We start from the raw sequence: 23,156 nt of genomic DNA, 5'->3' as shown, positions 1-23,156 counted from the left end.
GGTTTGCCTCGGACATGAACGAGCCATGGCCAAGCCATGGCACCTTGAACCCATAGCAGGTCGTGGCCCAGCCTTGGCTGCACAACGACCCATGCCACAAGCAGGCCATGGCCCGTGCCACACGTAGGTCATGACCCAACTTTGGTCATGCCATCGCCCTTGCCCCGAGGCCAGTAGGACACACCCATGACCATGCCACAATAGGCCATGGGCGAGCCATAGATAGGCCATGGCCCGCCCTCAGCCGTGCCATGGCCTATACCTCAGCAGCACCATGGACTAGCCAAGGGTAAGCCACGACCACACATGGCCTGCCCATTAACAGCCCACAAAAGCCAACCAGAGGCTAGCCATGGGTCAACCTACAACATGCCATGGCAAGCCACGCCAAGGCCATGGCCCAAGCAAGGCCACAGCCAACCCATGACCAGCCATGGCCACCAAGGAGACATGAATGAGGGAGACTCAAGGCTTCTAGAAGATAAGGTTGTTGGAGAGGATAGAGACAAGATCAAATAGGACTCTCAAGTGATTATGCAAGATAAGGTAAAGTCCAAGATTGACTCTAAGACAGACAAAGAGAAAGGAAGAGTCCAAGATAAAGCCAAGACGAACCAAGACACCATGAGGGCACTATGTGGCCAGCCACCAAGAGGGGATAAGCCTATCCCTACATTTTAGGCTTTATCCCCTAGCTTTTAGACTTTGTCTCCTATGTTTTAGACTTTATTTTCCTAGCTTTTAGCATTTCATTTGTGTAGGGATTTTGCTAGAAAGCCCTATAAATAAAGGCCTTATGGCCTATTTTTCATTCATTCTTTGGCTTTTAGAAATTTTGGCTAGACTTGTTTAGTTTTTTAGATTTTCGGTGTTAGGTGATTCGCTCTACACTTGGACTACTAGTGTTCAATTCGTGAATCCCTTATAGAGAGTGGCTCTTTACAATCCGTGAATAAGAGTGACTCAATTCTATGTTATCTTCTTGCTTACATTCCAAACACCTACTAGGCTTGTGGGAGGAGATCTTGTGTTTCCCTTGATCGGTCTAGGAGGCTTCATCATTCGGATCTAAGGAGATGAAGGCTTATGTTTAAATACTAGACCGAGGCTCTTAAGATAATTGATGCTTTCATTGAGAGGTGATTCAAAAGCTATCCGACATCATAAATACACCAGGGAATAATGGATTCAATTGGGATATACTCCAATTCCTTGAGGAGAACACCAACAAGATGGCGTCCATACTTGATGGTATGAGAACTACCATGGCTGAGCTTCAAATGGCCTTGAAGCACAATTCAAGAGCTACGGAGGAGAATAGGAGGGCTATGGTGGACATGGGAAGGGAGACCAACCACAACATGGAGTGGCTAGAGAGGCAATGGATGGATGCCAACATGCCATATAATGGAATCTGTGGGGATCAACCACCACCCTAAGGAAACTGAGATGTGCCACAAACCATAGCACCACATGGAGACCAACCCCAAAATCAACAAGAATACATTGAAGGCCTTAAGAGTAGTGTGACCAAATCCATACAAGGACCGAGACCTTGAGACAATTTGAGGATGGGAGGCCGAATGGAGACTCAAAGTGCGGTTGTGGGAAGATGGATCTCAGGTGGTGGGAATTCTAGGAGTTTGAGTTCGAGACCTAGAAGGGAGCCTCAAGATGAGAAGGCTAATTATGTTGGTGAGATGGGACCCAAAGTTGAGCATCCTAGAGGTCAAGAGGGACCTTGTGGCAGAGCCGAGTACAACAAGAGAAGAAGGAGGTTCCACGACCATCATAGAGGTCATGAGAGGTACGATGATTATGATTATTATCGAAGAGGGAATCGGACTTATGACTGAGGACCTAGGAAGCCAAAGGTGGAGTTTCTGAGGTATGATGGAGGAGATCCGCACAAGTAGCTTGACAATGTAGCCCATTACCTTCATGTTTATGACATGAAAAGAGACGAGAGTCTCTACCGCTTGTTTCTTTATAGATGGCAAGGTGAGCAAATGGTGGAGATAGATTAAGGCTCAATATGATAAGGAATGAAGATGGCTTGGATGGACGGCTTTCAAAAGGGAGTTCTTGATGCAATTCGACCCTTCACCCGTGATCAAACACCATGGTCAATTGGCCAAATTGAAGCAAGAAGGCAACGTGCACAACTACATCAAAGAATTTCGCCAGTTGCAAACCCTTGTGAGAGGATGGTCTGAATAAGCACTTGTTGGTACATTCATTGACGGCTTGAGGCCTTGGTTGGCCAAGGAGTTGAAGTTGAAGCAACCTACATGCTTACAAGAGGCCATGTGGATGGCTGAGATCTTGGATGAGAGCTACTACATGGAGAAATGTTAGACTAGGGAGAGCATGGGGAGCAAGGCCAAGCCTTTGCAAACCAAGACTCCTTGGAAAGACAAGGAGGTAGTGAAGAGTACACCATTGACAAGACCAAAGAGGTAAGAAAGCTTTCTCTTGAGGAGGTCCAAGACCGAATCAAGAAAGGGCTTTCTTTCAAGTGTGGGGAAAAGTGGAGCCGTGAGCACAAGTGCAAGAAGGGGCAAATTTTCGTGCTTGGAGAAGATAATGATGATGAAGAGGCTCACATGACGAGTCCAAACAAGAGGAGGCTGAGCATGATGCCTCTAGTGAAGATGCAGAGTTGTCCTTGAATGTCTTGTCCAGTGTGCAAAAGCCTTCTACCACGAGGCTAATGGCGTGGATAGGCAAACATGAGGTAACCTTACTTGTTGATAATGGGTCTATTCATAATTTTATCAACTCCAACATTGTTTCCAAGGTTGGCTTAAGAGGAGAAGACATAGAGCCATTTGATATCAATGTGGCTAGTGGAGAGAAGATGAAGTGCGAGCAAGTCATTCGAGGGGTGAAGATGAATGTGCAAGGCGTTCGCATCACGGCCAACTTGCATATCCTTTCTTTGGTGGGGCTTAATGTAGTGTTGGACAATGCTTGGTTGAGAAGCATTGACCACCTCACTGTGTTTTGCAAGTGATTTGGGTTTTATTAATTTTTTCAAATCTCTCCACGTCAACTCGACATGGAGGATGTGCGAAATGCTTTGAAAATCATGGCTTCTGTACAACACTTCTTTTTACCATTTAAAATTAAAAGATGTTATAAAAATGAAACAGTTTTTTGCATATGTTATGAATCGTTTAGATTCTCTATATTTAGCTGTCATTTATTTTTACAATTATTCTCAATTCATTTCATTTTATCTGATCTAATTATTATAATTTTTAAAATTTTTTACACAAAATAAAGTAAATAATTCAAGTTTTTTAAATTTTACAACAAAAATAATCTTAAAAATATATATTTTAGTAATATTTTATTCAATTTTCAAATTTTATCTCACCTTATCTTATCTCATTTTATTTCATCTGATCTGTAAAAACAAAGAGGCCTAAAGGAAAAAAATTAAAATTAAAAAAATTAAAAAAAAAACTCACTTCTTTTTTTTATCTGATAGATTACTTTGGTGCACTTTGTATTAAGAGTACTTTTATATTCAACTATAAAGTGTGTAAACGTCGCGTAATTGCTTTGAAAAAGTGTGAGGGTCCACTATTAAAAAATTACTTTTTTTCATGTGAGTCTCATATTTTATTCACTTTTTTAAAAAAAATTACGCAGCGGTTGCAAAATTCACTATTGTAAATATCTTTTCTCTTTTATTAAAGGTCGAAATGGTCTCTGGTTCAGTTCCTATGTTTTTCAGTGATGTTATATTATTTCAACTCTTCTGCTGTCAGTGACTGAAAATAACTCTTTAATATTAAAGAATCAGATGATCTTTATGTACCTGGGTTCTCTTATATAGAGCTTTTGAACTGTTCTGCTATTAAATGATAATAGACATATCTATTATTTAAATTTAAAGCTGGAAATGAGGGTTCATCCTTTAATAAATTTGAACGATAACCGTTTTTGTCCCTTACCACCACCATTGGATAGTTATCAAGTCGGTATGGATTATGGGTTGAAATCTCTTGATATCGTGATTGGCCTTAGGTAGGCCTGCTACCCGCATGGTGCGGGGCGGGGGGTGCCCTTCCCCGCACCCCGCCCCGCACCATGCGGGGTTGGGGATTTTCTCCCCGCCCCCCGCCCCCGGGAGGCGGGGGGCCGGGGAAAAACCCCCATCCGCCCCGCCCCCCGCCCTTATATTAAAAAAAAAAATTTTTTGGTCTAGAAATATTTTTTTAGACCAAAAAAATATTTTTTTAGACCAAAATTATAATATAATTTAAATAATAAATTAAAATTTATAAATATAAAAAAATTTAAACTCATTAGAGTTAGATTTTGGATTGATTTGGCCTCCTAGGCCAATCTTTATATAGGAGACCAAGGCAATACAATAGTCATCCTTAAGCAATGTGGGACTTAGTAGTAAGTCTCACATTGCTTAAGGATGACTATTGTATTGCCTTGGTCTCCTATATAAAGATTGGCCTAGGAGGCCAAAACAATCCAATGACTTGAATATAATTTTAAGTCTTTTATAAATTGTGTATATCTATATACAATATATTTATTTAATATATATAAATAATTTTTTTTTTTAATGAGAAGCGGGAGCGGGAGCATCCCGCCCGCCCCCGCTATGCCCTCTATATGCGGGGCGGGGCAGCCGGGGCGGGACCCCGCTGCCCACCCCTAGCCTTAGGCAATGAGGCAGGCTTCAGATCTAAGTAAGAGTCTAGGCCCATGTGGGACTAACCGGTCAGAATGTCCACTCCAAGTATATTATTTTAGAAGTCGTCGTCTTCTTTTCCTCGACAAAATAACAAGTATAGATACAGTTAGGACTAATTTGAATATTGAATTAAAATAAGATAAAAGTTGAATAAAATATTATTAATATTATATTTTTTAATATTATTTTTATTTTAAAATTTGAAAAAAAATTAATTAATTATTTTATTTTATTTTATAATTTTAAAAAATTATAATAATTAGATAAGATGGGATAATTTTAATATCTAAACTATGCCTTGAAGGGATGAAATAAGTTGATTGTACCGTACATTCACTTGAACATCAAAAGAAGGAAGAGGATTAGATGGGATGGGTTTAGAAATGATACAAATTTTAGTATATATACAGTAAAAATAAATTAACTTGATTTAATAGGATAATTTAAATTATAAAATTATTTTCTTATAAAATAAATCTAACGTCAATCTATAAAGTCAATTTTATAAAAAGATAAAAGATATTTATAGTTATGAAGTGCGTAAATGCTATACAATCATTTAAAAAAATAATAAATATGAGATCTATATGTAAAAGAAAAAATTAATCTTTTAATCATAAATTATATATTTTTTTAATTATTGTATAGAAATTACGCACTTCCCGACTGAACGTAGTACTAAGAGCTGGTTTGGTTATACAAAATTAAACTATCTCATTTCATCTCATCTCATGTAATCATTATAATTTTTTTAAACTCTCACATAAAATATAATAAGTAATTCAATTTTTTAAAATTTTAAAATAAAAATTATATTAAAAAAATATTATAATAATATTTTATTCAATTTTTAACAAAAACATGTAATATTATCTGAAATGCATAACCAAGCCACGCCTTAGTCGATTGGTATCCCGTTGAAAGGAAAATGCCATCTGATTGAATTCACGTCAACCAAGCCAGCTTTATAAAATTGTCGAAAAAATGTGGCACTAATTTTAGATCTCGTTTAGATTCGAAATTTATCTTATTTTATTTTATTATTATAATTTTTTTAAATTTTTATATAAAATATAATAAATAATTTAATTTTTTTAAATTTTAAAATAAAAATAATATTTTATTCCATCAATCTCAAATGATCAAAACAAGACATAAACATAAAGTCACTCTTTTCTGTCTATAGAAGTGTTTCTTTTTTAATTATTTTTTATACCTTTTAATATTTTTTAAAAAATTATAATATTATTTAAAAATATTTTTTTAATTACTAAATTAAAAAATAATAATTATGGAACCAACTCTCGGTGACTTTTAACTTTTTCCATTGTCCTGACGTTGATATGGCGGTCCATACAGTGGTCTGAGAAGTCTTGCACGCGAACTTGAATTATCAAACAAATAAATTTTGACATCTACGTTTGAGTTTTGACCCGATAATAACCACAAAAAGATTCTCAGAAAATCCATAATGGACACAGCAAGCAAGGCTTGGAAAATTGGAAATGAAGGTTCGAACATTCTCTCCTTATAATCTGCGAATTTGGACAAATCCATTGTCTGCATCTGCATTGTGGGCCCCACAAGAATTGCACAACAAAATATGAACACGGCAAAGGTTTGAACATATGGGATATTTTCTTTCAGGTACGGTATTATGCCGATCTTTGTATCCTACCAATTGTCCTTAGTCTCCGGACGTTGATATGGCCGTCCATATTTATTATTAAACAAATAAGTTTTTATATCTACGTTTGACTCGATGATAACCACAAAAAGATTCTCAGAAAATTCAAAAAGCCACTATTAATGCTACACAAGAGGCGATAAGAGGCAAAGGCACTAGGCAGGCGTCTCGTCGTAGACTAGTTACTTCTGTTTTAATTTGTGCAAGATGAAGAGAGCAGAGCTTGTGTTCATCCCTGCCCCTGGAATGGGTCACCTCGTATCCACACTCCAGTTTGCAAAACGTTTACTTGATCGAGAAGACCGTTTTTCGATCACGGTTCTCGTCATTAACGCGGAGTTTGGACCCACCAACCATGGGCTCGTACAGTCGATTGCTGCCTCCGACACCCGTGTAAGATTTATTCATCTTCCTCAAATAGATCCTCCCCCGAAAGAGCTTTTCTTTAGGTCCGTTGAGAAATTCGTCACCGATTTCATAGAGAAATACAGAAGTCATGTCAAAGAAGCTATCATCAACCATGTGTTATCCGCTTCGCTTCCACTTGCCGGGTTGGTGGTCGATATGTTCTGCTCCTCCATGATTGATGTGGCTCACGAGCTTGGTGTCCCGTCTTATGTCTTCTTCACTGCTAATGCTGCCATTTTTGGCTTCATGCTCTACCTTCCAACCCGGCTTGACCAGGTCCGCATTGAGTTTAGGGAAATAGATCCCGAGTCAGTCATTCCGAGTTATGTCAACCCAGTTCCTCCAGGTGCTTTGCCTTCATTTGCGCTCAACAAGGAAGGTGGGCACATCTCCATGGCAAATCATGGTAGAAAGTACAAAGAGGCCGATGGTATTATTATCAACACGTTTTCTGAGCTGGAATCTCATGCGGTAAGCTCCTTTTTTAACGGAATTATACCTCCGATTTACACAGTGGGACCGATTATTGACCTCGAGGGTAAGACGCCTTCAGGAGATAAAGAGGCCAAGCATGAGGAGATAATGAAGTGGCTTGATGATCAACCTCCATCATCAGTGGTTTTCTTATGCTTTGGAAGTTTGGGAAGCTTTGGAGAACCCCAATTGAAAGAGACTGCCCTTGGGCTCGAGCGGAGCGGCCACCGGTTTCTGTGGTCAGTACGTTTGACATCTCAAGATGATAACTTAGCCAAACCTACTGATGCCCAGAATCTCGAGCAAATCTTGCCACCAGGATTCCTGGAAAGAACAAGAGGCATTGGAATGATATGTGGGTGGGCTCCACAAGTGGAGGTCCTTGCCCACAAAGCTATCGGAGGGTTTGTGTCCCATTGTGGGTGGAACTCGATCTTGGAGAGCCTGTGGCATGGTGTACCTATTGCTACTTGGCCTCTTTATGCGGAACAGCAAACCAATGCATTCCAGATGGTGAGGGATCTGGGGTTAGCAGTGGAGTTGAAAATTGATTACAGGCTTGGTAGTAGCATGCTTGTGATGGCCGAGGAGATAGAGAAGGCGGTGAGATGTTTGATGGAAGCTGATAGCGAGGTGAGAAAGAGGGTCAGAGAGATGAGTGAAAAAAGCAGAGAGGCTGTAATTGAAGGTGGATCTTCATATGCATCACTGGGTCGGCTGATTGAGGCTATAATGGCAAACAATACAGCATCTGCGAGGAAGTGAGTGAATTGCTGCATGTTAAGGAATTTCAATGTTTGAAAGTTCTATAGTGTTGTATCCATTCATTGAATAAATATAATGATCTTTCAAAATGCGTTTGAATAATTAATTGAAATGAGATTAATTGAAATAAAAATTAAAAGTTGAATAAAATATTATTTTTTAATATTAATATTTTTTTAAGATTTAAAAAAATTAAATTATTTATTATATTTTATATAAAAACTTAAAAAAAATTATTATAATGAAATGAAATAAAAAGAAACTTAATTTAAACGCACTCTTTCGTATCGATGGAAGCAACAATAACTAGGTAAGTAGATTTGTTCATACTTTGTAGTAAAAAAATAGTCCCCTTTTTTAAGATAAAGTTTCACATGTTCGCTAACAGTTCGTTTTCTCCTTCACGCCCACCTCTTTTCTACATCTCCTTCAGCGTGCTTCACCTTCGCAGGCCACCGAATCAGCATGAGCAGATCTACTCAAATCATCACCAACATTCCTATTCTTTGCTTTCTCAGACTCTGGCACCCGCTACTTATCCTCTAATTTTTTTTTTTTTTAGTTCTGATTTGTGGGCTTTTCTGAATTTTCTAACTTAGAAACTAATGTTCAGCTACCCTTTTTTCGCTATTAGGCTTTTTTGGTGCAAAGAGGACTGACTAGATTCTCTTCTAAATCACACAACAAAACCCAAAAATACACTAGTATGCATCTCTGCCGGCGAAAATATTTTTAATCCAAGAATAAAACCTACTTTTATACCAAACGTTTCGTAGAGCCAATGTATAATGCAGCAGTCAAAATTAGTATGAGTAGATTATATGCAAACAAAATTAGGGCCCAGTTTGGATATACAAAATTGAGCAGAAAATTAAAGAATAATGAGTTCACTCGACATGAGCTTGATAGTGGGTTCGAGTGAATCGCAACGCTCAATAGTGGGCTCGAGCAAAGCTTAACCCATGAGTTCGTTCGAGGTGCGCTCGACAGTGGGCTCGAGCGAGACACAAACCCTAATGTTTGCTTGAGCCCTGCTCGACACCCCGCTCGAACCAATGTTCATTGGCTGTTCGCTCAAGGCGCGCTCAACATGCCACTCGAGCGAAGAACATAGTTCTTTGATTAGGGTTTTCAACATCATTTGCTATAAATATGTTATATTTGACTTGTTTTGTACAATTTTCAACATATTTTAAGAGAGAACAATTGTCAAGTGAGTGCATAATATTGTGTGAGAGACAAAAATGCCATAGAGAGTGTGAGTTGAGATTGAGTGATTGTAATATTCTCTATTTAATAAGATTTCTGCAGCTCTGTGGACATAGATAATTTGCCGAACCACGTATATTGTATATCTTGTGTTTGATCGTGCTTGCTTTCACTTTAGTTTGCCATCATTGGTGTGTGTGTGTGTGTGTGTTTTGCACAACAACTAGTATCAAGAGCCAATGTCGGATTTGAAGGAAAATGATGGCTGGAGATAAAGTGAAAGCAACCGGGATTGAGAAGTTCAACGACACTGATTTTGGATATTGGAAGATGTAGATCGATGACTATCTCTATGGGAAGAGGCTTCACATTCCACTGTTAGGAAAGAAGCCAGAGAGCATAAACGATGCTGAGTGGACTCTGTTAGATCGACAGGTTTTAGGGATTGTTCGGCTGACCTTATCCAGATCAGTGGCACACAATGTCAGTAAGGAGAGAACCACAGTGGATCTCATGGAGACTTTGTCGGGTATGTATGAAAAGCCGTCGGCGAATAACAAACTGCACTTGATGAATAAATTGTTCAATCTGAAGATGTAAGAAGGTATGTCTGTGGCCCAACACTTGAATAAATTAAATAAAATGACAAATCAACTGTCTTCTATAGAGATTGAGTTTGATGATGAGATCAGAGCATTGATTATGTTGGCACCGCTGCCAAATAGTTGGGAGGCCATGAGAATGGATGTGAGTAGTTTAGCCGACAAGATGAAACTGAATTACGACGACGTACGTGACATGATCATTGCTAAAGAGGTATGTAGAAAAGACTCGAGTGAGTTCTCGGATTCAGGATCGGCCCTGAAGGTTGACAATCGGGGCAGAGGACAAGACAAGTCAAACTTCAAGAGCAAAAGGAAGAGTAAGACGAAATCTAAGCAGCAGATCACGTGCTAGAGTTGTGGCAAGCCAGGCCACATTAAGAAAAACTGCAAGAATCAAGAAAGTGATGAGGATGATGCGATGAATGTAGTGGCAAAAGAAGTTCATGATGCCGTACTTCTTTTAGTGCACAGTTCGATTGATGATTGAATGTTGGATTCAGGGTATTCGTTCTATAGCACCTCACATCGAGAAATCATGCAGAATTATGTTGTTAGTAATTTTGGGAAGATGTATGCGGCTGATGGAGAGACACTGGATGTAATGGGAGTGGGTGATGTGCACATCACACTTCCAAACAAGGGCGTGTGGACTTTGCAGCAAGTCTGACACATTCCAGATCTGAAGAAGAACCTGATCTCTGTGGGATAGGTTGATGATAGCGATTATGCAGTAGTGTTCTCTAGAGGAGCTTGGAACATCACTAAGGGTGTACTGGTCTTAGCACATGGTAAGAGATCTAACTCTTTGTATTTAAAATCAGGGTCTAGTGATGTGTAGGGAAATACAAGAGTGCAAAAATGCAAACTTGATCGCAGAAAACATGTGAGGAATCCAAATGGAGTCAGTTTTGTCGTTCCTCATGAAAGCCTAGAAAAGTTGGAGGAGGTTACTAAGATCGGTTCGAGACCGGATACACTTAGTGTAGTGGGAGTTGTGAGTCGCCCAATGGATGTGCAGACTAAGGGCGATGTACGTGGAATACTGAAATCAAGCTTGACTTCCGTGTGTCTTCTGGCTTGAAGACGGGAGTTGTGAGCTGCAGAGATAATAGGGCTTGGCTGGAAACGGTGGCTGGCATGTGGAGATCCAATCTCCAAGTAGAAGATTATTGGGTTAAATGTGGAGACTGGTTTGTGAGTAGAAAATTGGGGAATAGTGAGTTCGTTCGACATTTGCTCGATAGTGGGCTTGAGTGAAGCTCAACCCTTAAGTTCACTCGAGGTGCACTCGACAGTGGGCTCGAGCAAGACACAAACCCTAGTGTTCGCTCGAGCCACACTCGACACCCCGCTCAAGCCAATGTTCATTGGTTGTTCGCTCAAGCGAAAAATGTAGTTTTTTGCCATATTAGGATTTCTAGCGCCGTTTGATATAAATTTGTTATATTTGACATGTTTTGTATGATGTTTAGCATATTTTGAGAGAAAACAACTGTCAAGTTTGTGCATATTATGTGAGAGAGCAAAAAATCCCTAGAGAGTATGAGTTGAGATTGAGTGATTGTAATCTCCTCTCGTTAATAAGAATTCTGCAGCTCTGTAGATGTAGACAATTTGTCGAACCATGTATATTGTATGTCATGTGTTTGATCGTGCTTGCTTTCACTTTAGTTTGCATCATTGGTGTGTGTGTGTTTTGTACAACAATCTCATTTCATCTCATCTCATCTCATCATTACAATTTTTTCAAACTTCCACACAAAATATAATAAATAATTCAACTTTTTCAAATCTCAAAATAAAAATAAAAATAAAAAATTATATTCTAACAATATTTTATTCAACTTTCAACAAAACATCTCATCTCATCTCATCTCATATGAACTGCGTAATCAAACGAGACATTAGAAGTCTTCCTTGGAAAATCTATTGCGTGTGTTGAAAACATTTTATGCCAAAATCTAATGAGCAAAAAACCCCATTTGAAATGCAAATCCACCATCATAAGAAATCAGCGATATAGTACTGAAACAATCCACTGCCAATGATCCCAGTACGACAACCTTACTTCACATTTTCAACCGAAATTCGATTCAGATGGAATATCGCAAAAAAAAAAAAAAACAAAAAACAAAACAAAACAAAACAAAAAGAAACAAAAAAATAAAAAACAAAACAAAACAAAACAAAAGGAAAACTAGTACACATCTACTACCCATCTGTAGAGGAGAGGAAGACAAAGGTGGAGTCTTGGAGGTTCTACTAGTTCGTGCGTATGAAGGAACAGAAGGGAGAATATCCTAGAAGCTAAGTGCTGGAACTTGGCCAGATGGGCTTGAGAAAAAGGGTCATGCTAGGCTTATGTTCGTGGGGTCACCAGTGGCCATTTTCTCATTACTATAGTATTTTTACATCACTTACAATATGGGTCATATGCCATTGTGAGGGCATTGTTGATTAGGTTTGGGCCTAGTAGTTATGATGACCCAATGGAACAGTTGACTAGACTAAGACAAGGGGGAACGGTGGAAGAATACAAGACTCACTTTGAAGTCCTTTCCAATAGGCTTAGAGGCCTATCAGAAAAACATAAATTGAGCTGTTCTTTAAGTGGCCTAAGAGATGAAATACGGTTACCCGTGCATATGTTCAACCCAAACAATCTCACCTCAGCTTATAACCTTTCCAAAATACAAGAAGAACATTTGTCCCTCCACAAGAAGCTCACAACCCGAAACCCCACCCTTCATTACCATGAGCCATCCTCACTAAAAATAAACCCAAACCCTCAAAACCATGACATAAAAAATGCTGGAAGGGTTCTAGTCCCTGTGCAGAAAACAAGTGAGAATCAAATGAGAGATAGAAGGGAGAAGCGCTTATGTTATCACTGTCATTCCAAGTAGAGACCGAGGCATCGCTGCCAAAGCCCAAAATTATACTTAATTGAGGAAGTAGTTGATAATCTAGAGGTTAATGAAGAAGCACCAGATGCAAAGACTGACCAAGAAGGGAGTCTAGGGCTAGACAAGGCTGAAAAGTGCCCTGAAATATCCTTACATGCCATAACAGGGTCACCCAACCCTAAAACAATGTATGTCAAATGAAGAATTGGCAATGTTGGATTAATTGATTCGGGAAGTATGCATAATTTTCTGGACCCAGCATTACTTGCTAAGGTTTAGCTACCAATAACAACAGAATAAATGGTGAAAGTTAAAGTGGGTAATGGGGACCAAGTAGACAATGAAGAAAAAGTGGTAGGGGTCAATGTCACAATTCAGGGATAGAATTTTAACATGGATCTGTACCTACTGTTTTTGGCAGGTTGTGATATGGTCTTAGGGGTGTAATGGCTTCAAGGGTTAGGTTCCACCCTATGGAATTCAATTTTCCCTAAAGAATATGGCTGTTAAGTTGAAGGGGCTGAAGGTTAACTCATGGATTGAGGAGGGGTATGTAAATTGCTCTAGTCACAGTGTGAACAAGGGGATTGTATTGCAATTAATTGAAAAAGTCCCTACAGCCCAAACACCAACCATACCCGAGCCCATACAACAGCTACTTGACTAATACCTGGACATTTTCTCTTCCTCAAATGGCCTTCCCCCTAATCGAACCCATGACAACTCAATCAACTTACAACCTAATACTAAACCCATCTCAGTACGCCCTTATAAATATCCCTATTTTTAGATGGATGAGATTGAGAAAATAGTGAAGGAGTTACTAGACTTGGGGGGTCATTCACCCTAGTCAAAGTCCTTGTTCACCCGTCTCACTGGTGAGAAAAGCGGGCGGAACATGGAGGTTATGTGTGGATTACAGGGTGCTGAATATCATCACTATCAAGGATAAATATCTTATACTCGTTGTAGAGGAGTGGATGGATGAGTTTCATGGGGCCAAATTTTTTTCTGAAACTGACTTGAGGTCGGGTTACCACCAAATTCATGTAAGGGCAGAAGATGTACCCAAGACATCTTTCCGGACATAAGAAGAGCACTACGATTTCCTAGTTATGCGCTTTGGCTTGACCAATGCACCCCTGACGTTCCAAAGCCTTATGAACTAGGTTTTTAAACCTCGTCTTAGACGTTTCATCTTGGTTTTTTTTTTTACGACATTCTGATTTATAGTAGGGATGCTGAAACCCATTTGACACACCTAAGGGTGACTTTTGACATCTTGAGGCAAAATCAACTTTTTTCAAAATGAGTAAGTGTTGCTTTGGCTGTAAAGAAATTGCTTATTTGGTCCATTTAATATCTACCCAAGGAATTAGAGCTGACCCAGAAAAGTTGAAGGCCATGTTGGAATGGCTTGTGACGAAGACCATCAAGTCCTTAAGAGGGTTTTAGGCCTCATTGGGTACTATAGAAGGTTTGGGAAGGGTTATGGGGCTATTGCTACCAAGTTGACTGACCTATTAAAAAGGGATGATTTTTAGTGGGATGAAGGGGCCCAAGCTACCTTTGAGAGGCTAAAAATTGCCAATACACAATCTCCTGTTTTAACTCTACCCAACTTTCATTTACCCTTCATTATAGAATGTGATGTCTCTAAGGAGGCTATCGGGGTTGTTTTATAGCAGGAAGGCGAGCCCCTTGCATTTTTCAGTCAAGCATTAAAAGTGAGGGCAAAAAGTATGTCAACTTATGAAAAAGAACTGTTAGCACTGGTTTTCACAGTGCAAAAGTGGTGGCCTTATTTGTTAGGCCAATCCTTTGTGGTTAAAACAGGCCGGGAACTCCTATACAGGAAAAATGGGAATCCAAACTTATGGGCTATGAATTTATTGTGGAATATAAGATAGGGAATGAGAGCTTAGTGACAGATGCCCTATCAAGACAGAACATTGGTGTTGAAACTACTCTAACTATGATTTATGTCCCTAGTTGGGATTGGGTGACCGAAATCAAGTTTCTCTATGACAAGGATGAGATTATCCAAGGCTTATTGCAAAAACATGTTGAGGGGGGCCTACCCCTGCACTATTAAGTAAAAAATTTCATTTTATTGTATTAAAACAGAATGTATGTCCCTGCTTGTCCTATTATGATCACCAAACTGCTACAATTGGTGCATAGCAGCGCCATGGGAGGGGAGGGCACTTGGGCTTTGACAATACCATCCATAGACTAAAAATAAATTTTTATTGGCCGAGACAGAAAAATGATTTGAGGGTATTTTTTAGAGACTGTGAAGTGTGCCAAACAATCGAAGTTGATAATACACCACATTTTCAAGTTCCATGGCTTGCCTAATTCCATCATATCTTACCAGGATCCCACATTCACTAGCAAGTTTTGGAAGAAATTGTTTGCTCTACAAGGAGTCCAACTAGCTTTCAGCACTACCTACCACCCTTAAACGGATGGTCAAACAGAAGCTGTAAACAAATGGATTGAAAATTATCTTAGGAGTTATGTCAGTGATAATCCTAAGGTATGGTCTAATTGGATTGCTCTCGCAGAGTGGTGTTATAATTCTAATCAACATGCCACAACCAAAATAACACCTTTTGAGGCCCTCTACTCTGGCTATAAACCTCCTAGATTAATGAACTAAGCCCAGGAACAACCAAGATAGAAGAAGTGGGGCTTACCTTGCAGGAGCATGACAAGTTGTGGTACCAGCTGAAACAGAATATGGTTAGCGCTCAACAGAGGATGAAAAATATATAGAAACTTGAAGAGAAAAGAGCAGCAATACCAGGTTGAGGACTGGGTCTCTTGCACTTCTTCTTCTTCTTTTTTTTTTTTTATTTTTATTTTTTATCTAATAGATTACTTTGGTGCACTTTTTATTACAGGCCGAAACGGTCTCCGGTTCAATTCGTGTGTTTTTCATTGATGTTATATTATTTCAACTCTTATGCTGTCATAGGCTTTTGAAACTTGCAAAACATAACACATTAATATATTATTTTAGAAGCTGTCTTCTTTTCCTCAACAAAATAACAAGTATATATACAATTATGACTGGTTTGCATATTGAATTCAAATAAGATAAAAGTTGAAAAAAATATTATTAATATATTATTTTTTAATATTATCTTTATTTTAAAATTAAGAAAATAAATTATTTATTATATTTTATTTTATTTAAGAATTTAAAAATATTATAATGATTAGATGAAATAAGATAATTTTAATATCTAAACGAGACATTAAAATGATGAAATAAGTGATTATACCGTACATTCACTTGGAGGATGATACGGGATGGGTTTAGAAATTATATAAATTTTAGTATATATACAATAAAATAAATTAACCTGATTTAATAGGATAATTTAAATTATAAAATTATTTTATTATAAAATGAATCTAACATTAAACTATAGATTCAATTTTATAAGAAGATAAATGATATTTATAGTCATGGAGTGCGTAAGTACTGTATAATTATTTTAAAAAATAATAATAAATATGAGATCTATACATAAAAATAATAATATTTTAATAATAAAATATATATTTTTTAATTATTGTACAAAAATTATGCACTTCCCAACCGAACGTAGTATTAGTCAATAAAAATTTTTATTCATAAACCTCACATACCACACACTATTATTTTTTATTTTTATTTTTTTTACCAAATATATAATATATGAATGAGAAGTAGAAGAATTTAATTATTTTAAGAAGAATAAAACTAAAATAAAATAAAATAAATATAGTATATTATGTATGTGATTTATGAATAGCAAATCTCATTAGTCAATTGGTATCCGATTGAAAGGAAAATGCTATCTGATTGAATTCACGTCAACCAAGCCAGCTAGATAAAATTGTCGAAAAAGATGGAGCACTAATCTTTAAACATAAAGTCACTCTTTTCTGTCTATAGAAGCATCGATAACTAGGTAGGTATTAGTAGGGGTGAATTCGGTCCGGTCCGGTCGGTCCGAATGAGGTGTTATGGACCGGATCGGACTAATTCGGTTCAGGGTTTTTTCACCCTGGACCGGACCGAATAGGCAGAAGGACCGGTCCGGTCCGGTCTGGTCGGTCCTATTCGGTCCAATCCTAACTGGATGGGCCAAAAGCCCAATCTTCTTCCTCTATTTTTTCGGCCCAATGGTCCCTCAACCCCAATTTTATTCCTCTGTTTTTTCGGCCCAATGGTGAAAGCCCACTAACAATTTATCCAATTTGAAGCCAAAAAATACAAAAGAACTTAAAGGGAAAATAAAAATAATCATAAAAAAATTGTCAATATAATAAATTAATAATACTTGTGTAACTGTGTTGCCAAGCAATATGCTAACTAAATTACAGTGAATAAATTTGAATAAAAGGTTTTAGTACAAAAAATAAATTGTCTATATCCATAAAAAACTTTAAAAAATGAATAGCTACTTGATTTTCTTACTACTTATCCATCCAAAGATTCCAAATAATTTAAACATGATTAAACTAAAAATTATACTAGATAATGAACGAAAATTGAAATAACATTCCAAGCAGATTTGGCTTCTAAAAGTAAGAAAGAAAAAAAAAATCATTCCAAACCATAGATAAATTATAATGAAAATTAAAAATTATACAATTCCCAAATAACTGAAAAATTAAAAGCTCTAAATACAAATTACAATAAAGATAATTCTTCTCCTGACAGCTCATAAGCCATAGCTTCCTACATCTTTTGGCTTGGCATACTTTTCATCTTTCACAGTATTCTGTAAAGTGTAAACAAAGAAATTATTAGGAAATAGCAAAAGTGAAAATTGAAAACTAACAAGCTAAAATAGATTCACCTCATTAACTTGCATTGGTTGACATTGTATTTGAAGCCTCCATAGAATTGTCACCGTCCCGAACAAGTTCTATACAATAAATAAATAAAACAAATTATATAAATTTACATAACATATAGTATTATAACTCATAAAAGTTATAAAATGATGTACTTATAAAAAAAAGGTTATAAAATGAAGTAAGTAAGAAACATACCCAACTGCCTTTCAAAATCCTCCACCTCATTCATTAAAGTCTTAAGGTTGATTGGAATAGAAGAAGAACGAAGCCAATTCTGTGTACAAATGAGAGCCTCAACCATCATCGGAGATAAACTACTTCGAAAAGGATCAAGGACACGACCCGCCGTGCTAAATGTAGATTCAGAAGCCACTGTAGATACCGGTATTGCGAATACATCTCGTGCAACTTTTGAAAGTACACGATATCTAACTGAATTAACCCTCCACCAAATAAGAATGTCAAAACTTGGGAACGCCTCCTCACAACTTTCAGTTAGGTATCTATCAACCTCATTCTTGCTCCCTAAAGTGTTTTCCGACTGTAACCGCTGCTTGAATATGGCCATTCTTTCTGCCGTCCTATCAACTCTACCACTACCACTACCATCTGTAGAATTTACTTCTTCACGTGGGGGACTTGTGCGCTGCTGTTGTAAATCAGAATTGCAGCCTTCGTCATTATCAGTGTATGCCTCATACATGCGGATTAAAGCATTTTTCACCTTCCAACTCAAATCAATCGCTTTTGTGGGGTCATTGGCATACATGCATTCCAATGCAAAGTCAAAATATCGCATCTTATACCGAGAATCGAAAATAATCCCAACAAACAACAACATATTCATATTATCTAAGTCGCCCCAATATTTTTCAAATTTTTTCTTCATATTTGTGGTCATTAATCCTACCACAGGGCTTCCTATTTCACACTCCACTTCAATTGCATCAGATATTTTAACTAACTCCAGAAAGAAAGAGTTGCAAGTTACATATTGATTCCCCGAAAAATATAAAGTTGCATCATGAAATAGTTCAAGAAACCTTACAAACAACTTTACCTTCTCCCAATCATTATTATTGGGAGGCCCTAACTTCTTTGATGTTCTCCTATTCACTATATCACCAATTTCATCATCATCGACATCATCGTCTCCAACACTCCTAAGGAATCCCGAATCTTCTTCTTTCAACCGTTCAAAAGCTTTTCGAAATTTTAAAGCCCTCTCCAACATAAGATAGGTGGAGTTCCACCTAGTTGGTACATCTAAACAAATGCCACTTTTGCTTGCAATTTCTTCCAACCCAATACACTTCTTAAATGTAGTCCACCTTTGAGGTGAAGACTTAACATATTTCACAACACATCTCACCTTCACAATAGACTCATCAAATTCCCTCAACCCCTCACGGACAATTAAGTTTAGGATGTGGGCACAATACCGAACATGCAAGAATTCATGTTCCAAAACAGTGTCCTTCCTATACTTGGTTTTTTTCTTCAAATAAGAAATTGCTCCATTATTAGAACTTGCATTATCACGTGTGATTGCAAGTATTTTCGGTCTCCCCCAATCATGCAAGCACATCTCTATGGCTCTACCAAGTGTATCACCCTTGTGATTCTCAACCAAACAAAAAGAAAGAATTCTTTTGTGTAGTTTCCAATTATCATCAATAAAGTGTGCAGTGAGACACATATAGTTGAGGTTTTGCACGGATGTCCATGTATCCGTGGTGAGGGAAACTCGTTGCCCTTGAAGAGCACTTCTCAACTTACTTTTTTCCATTATATACACATTAAAACAATCCTTCGCAACCGTAACACGAGATGAAATCCCGACCCACTTAGGGCAAACAATGAGCATAAACTTCTTGAAACCCTCCCCTTCAACGAACCTAAATGACAACTCATCAAGAATAATCATTTCTGCTAAGGCTTGTCTGCAAGCCTCAACACTAAATGATATGGGCACAAATTCCCCACTAACACTTCCTACACCCGCCTTCCAACCGAGAGTAGTTTGAGACTTATATGTCTGTCTCAATGGACATTTCTTACATTGTTTTTCAATATGATACTTCATGGACTTTGTACCGTTGGTTTTCGTATCACATGCATACGAAGCACCACAGTAATTACATGCAGCCCTAGGTTTATTTGGATCACATTTTGATATTTTTGTAAAGTGATCCCAAACCATTGACCTATGTCTACCACTACCACTATGTGTACTATTAACACTTACATTGGGTGGGAGTGGAGGAATGCCTTGCCCATGTGTAGCCTGTGTTGACTCTACATCATCTGTAGTAGAATCATGTGGAAATAATTCTGGAATCGTTTCCATCTAGAAAAAAAAAGAAATGAAATTAAATAAAAATAACATATAATCAATAAATATGTTACATATTACACTTAGTTAGTTAGTTACATAAAAAGGAGCTAGAAAGGGATACAAGAAAGTCAATGAAGCATTAAAAACACAACCAAAAATTCATTCCATTTAATTGGTAAACCAAGAGGAGTGACAAAAAGAAACGGGCACTTCTGAACAATTAAAATTAAAATGACTCATACAATCTTCAAATAAGAACTACTTATGTAAGTCTATATAATTATATTTAAAAAAAATTCAAATTATAATAATATTTTTTTTAAAATTATATTCTTTTCTGTTTTTATATTCATTCATCAATAGAACTACACACATTGATTAGACCCTATTGAGATTGAGAGATGAGATAAGTTGAAATAATTTCCAATTTAGTTGTCAACTTATCTTCCACGTTGAAGCCCAACAAAGGATGAAGTTGGTAAAAATACTTAAAATAGCACCAGAATTATTTCAATTCAAATATAGCACACATCCCATTAAAAAATCAGATCCAATATCTAAAAAGTACTACAAGCAGAGATAAAAGTCTACCCTCTTTTTTTTAAGTGTTGTCTACCCTCCAAAAAAAAATCATGATAAGGAAAAGGACACAGCAATAGCAACCAAAACGGGCCAGCAGACATGGCTATCTCCCAATATTTACATATAAAGACAAAGATATTCTCCTGCATTTGTAAGTTCACTATAATCACCACGGGGATTCAGCAGCAAACACAGTAAATTAGAGTATTAACAAGTGCACTAACCATATATTTGATCCATAAGAGAAGTAAGACCAACATTCACAGGAGTTTCCAGCTAGCATGACTATATAGATAGGAAGCAAAAAGTGAAAAAAATGAAAAAAAAAGAATGAAATGGAGTTGACCAAGTCACTGGATTTTTTTAAGGTGACCAAGTAGCTGACTTTAATGCACGACAACTGATCATGTTGATGCTCATGTTGGATATATACATCAACACATATACGAAGGTGAAGTAATGCAAGTAAATGTGATGATCCTGTGTGTATTATTTTTTATTTTTTATGATTAATTCATTTTATTAAGAGCACAGACAAGCGCAACTCAAATATACAGGAAGTGTACAAAAGAAAACACTCAACTAACAAGAAGATGAGAAAGAGAAGAAGTATTGAAGTCTAGAAAACTAGGAGATTGAAAACAGGAACGCCTAGCGGATAAGAGATGGTGATCTTACATTATACACACACACACACACACACACACACACACACACACAGATTAATAACAATGTTCGGACTTATCAAAAAAAAAAGATTAATAACAATGTTCGGATATGTAATCCATTTACAAGTCATTGAGAGATTAATGACAATGATCTTACATTATACACACACACACACACCAAACAAGAGGGCCAATAAATAAACAAAATCAAGAGGAAAAAAGGGTTTTATATTCGGGCATCCAAAATTTTATACCCACACAAATTCACAATATTCAAGATCAAGATACCGAGAATTACAAATAGATGAAATGAAATAAACATACCGAGGGTCCGAGAGTGAGGCTTTGAAGTCTGAGGCAGCACCGGAGCGGTTGAGTGGGGCTGTCGGCTGTAATTTTTTGGGGACCCAACGAAGACGACTCAGACGATGGACTGCCGGCTGGAATTTTCAGGGGACCGAACGGAGGGGCTGGGCTGCTAGAGAGGGGGGAAGTCGCGCGGCTGCTAGGGTTACGGAAATGGAAACTGAGAAGAGAAAGTAGGGGTGGTTTTAGTTTGGAGTTGGGGAAACCAAACGGAACAACGAAACCACTTTTTTGATCACGATTATGTTTTCCAAGTCCAATGACTTGATGTGTTTTCATTTTAAACTTGTGATTTTTTTTTAAAATTAAAAAATTTAAATTGTAAATTTAATTAAACTATTTAATGGTGATTATTCTTTTAACTCATTAAAAAAATAATTAATGATAATATTATATATTATACTCTAATAGTAATAGTGATACTAATAATATAATTATATATGTTATATATTATGGAATATATATTATATAATAACACATGGATACTAAATTATGGACTATACTATATTAAATTACTAATAGTAAATTAGAGTCATAGTAAATCAGTGATATATCATATAGACTCATTACTCATTAGTCATTGACTCATTAGTAATAGTCATTAGTCATTAGTCATAGTATTAGTTGTATTGAGACTATATATAGACTTATGGACTTGTAGTTACTAGTTATAATAACTTATAGACTTACATTGACTTAGTTATAAATTTAGTTTAGTTATAAACTTATAATTATATTGATGATGTTAATTGTTACTTTATTACTAATTTAGAGTAAGTCAATGTATTACAATTTATTATAGTTCTAACTTCTAACTTATAAATTAGTTAATGGTGAATTAGTCATAGACTCATAGGTGAGTTAATTGATATTCATGTCATACATGAATCATGAAGTTAATTATAATTTACATTAGTTACTTTTAAATTTTTAATTGCTTTATACTTACTTACAATTTAGATATATTAAAAAATGTTATCTAATAATGTAGAATCTAGATAGATGTAGTCTTGTATTTGTAAATGTCTACTAATTAGTTAGTGGTGAATTGATGATAGGTTAATTGGACCATGTGGTAGGTTAGATGAAAATTACATAATTTATTATATAAAAAATATAAATATATAATTTAATTTTTTTGTCGGTCCGGTCCGGTCCGGTCTGAAAACACCTAAACCCGGGACCGGACCGAAGACCGAAAATCTCATTTTCTGCGGACCGAAACCGAGAATGCATATTCTCGGTCCGGTCCGATCCGGACCGAACCGGTCGGTCCGGTCGGTTTTCTCGGTCCGGACCGGCCGACTTACAGCCTGAGGTATTAGGTAGATTGATGCAAAAATTATATTTATTATTCTCACACTATATATTATCTATAATTTTTTTTATTTTTTATTTTTATTTAATATGTAATGTGTGATGTATGAATGATGAATAGAAGAAATCAATCAATTTAAAAAAAATAAGACTAAAAGAAATTAAAAATAAAATAAAATAAATATTGTGTAATATGCGAGATAACAATAAATGTTTTTTTTATTGTTATTTTTTTATACTCG

General features: G+C 36.8%; 1 protein-coding gene across 1 annotated transcript; it reads left to right on the top strand.

Annotated features, from left to right (window-relative positions):
- The first annotated feature begins 6,548 nt into the window (after positions 1-6,548).
- Positions 6,549-8,162, top strand: LOC108998554 (anthocyanidin 3-O-glucosyltransferase 2-like). Its single transcript, XM_035688165.1, has one exon. It carries the CDS (start codon positions 6,621-6,623, stop codon positions 8,058-8,060), a length of 1,440 nt encoding a protein of 479 aa, XP_035544058.1. The 5' UTR covers positions 6,549-6,620; the 3' UTR covers positions 8,061-8,162.
- The last annotated feature ends 14,994 nt before the right edge of the window (positions 8,163-23,156 follow it).

Source organism: Juglans regia, chromosome 1 (assembly GCF_001411555.2).
Source record: "Juglans regia cultivar Chandler chromosome 1, Walnut 2.0, whole genome shotgun sequence".
NCBI lineage: Eukaryota > Viridiplantae > Streptophyta > Magnoliopsida > Fagales > Juglandaceae > Juglans > Juglans regia.
This window is presented reverse-complemented; position numbering and strand designations above follow the sequence as displayed.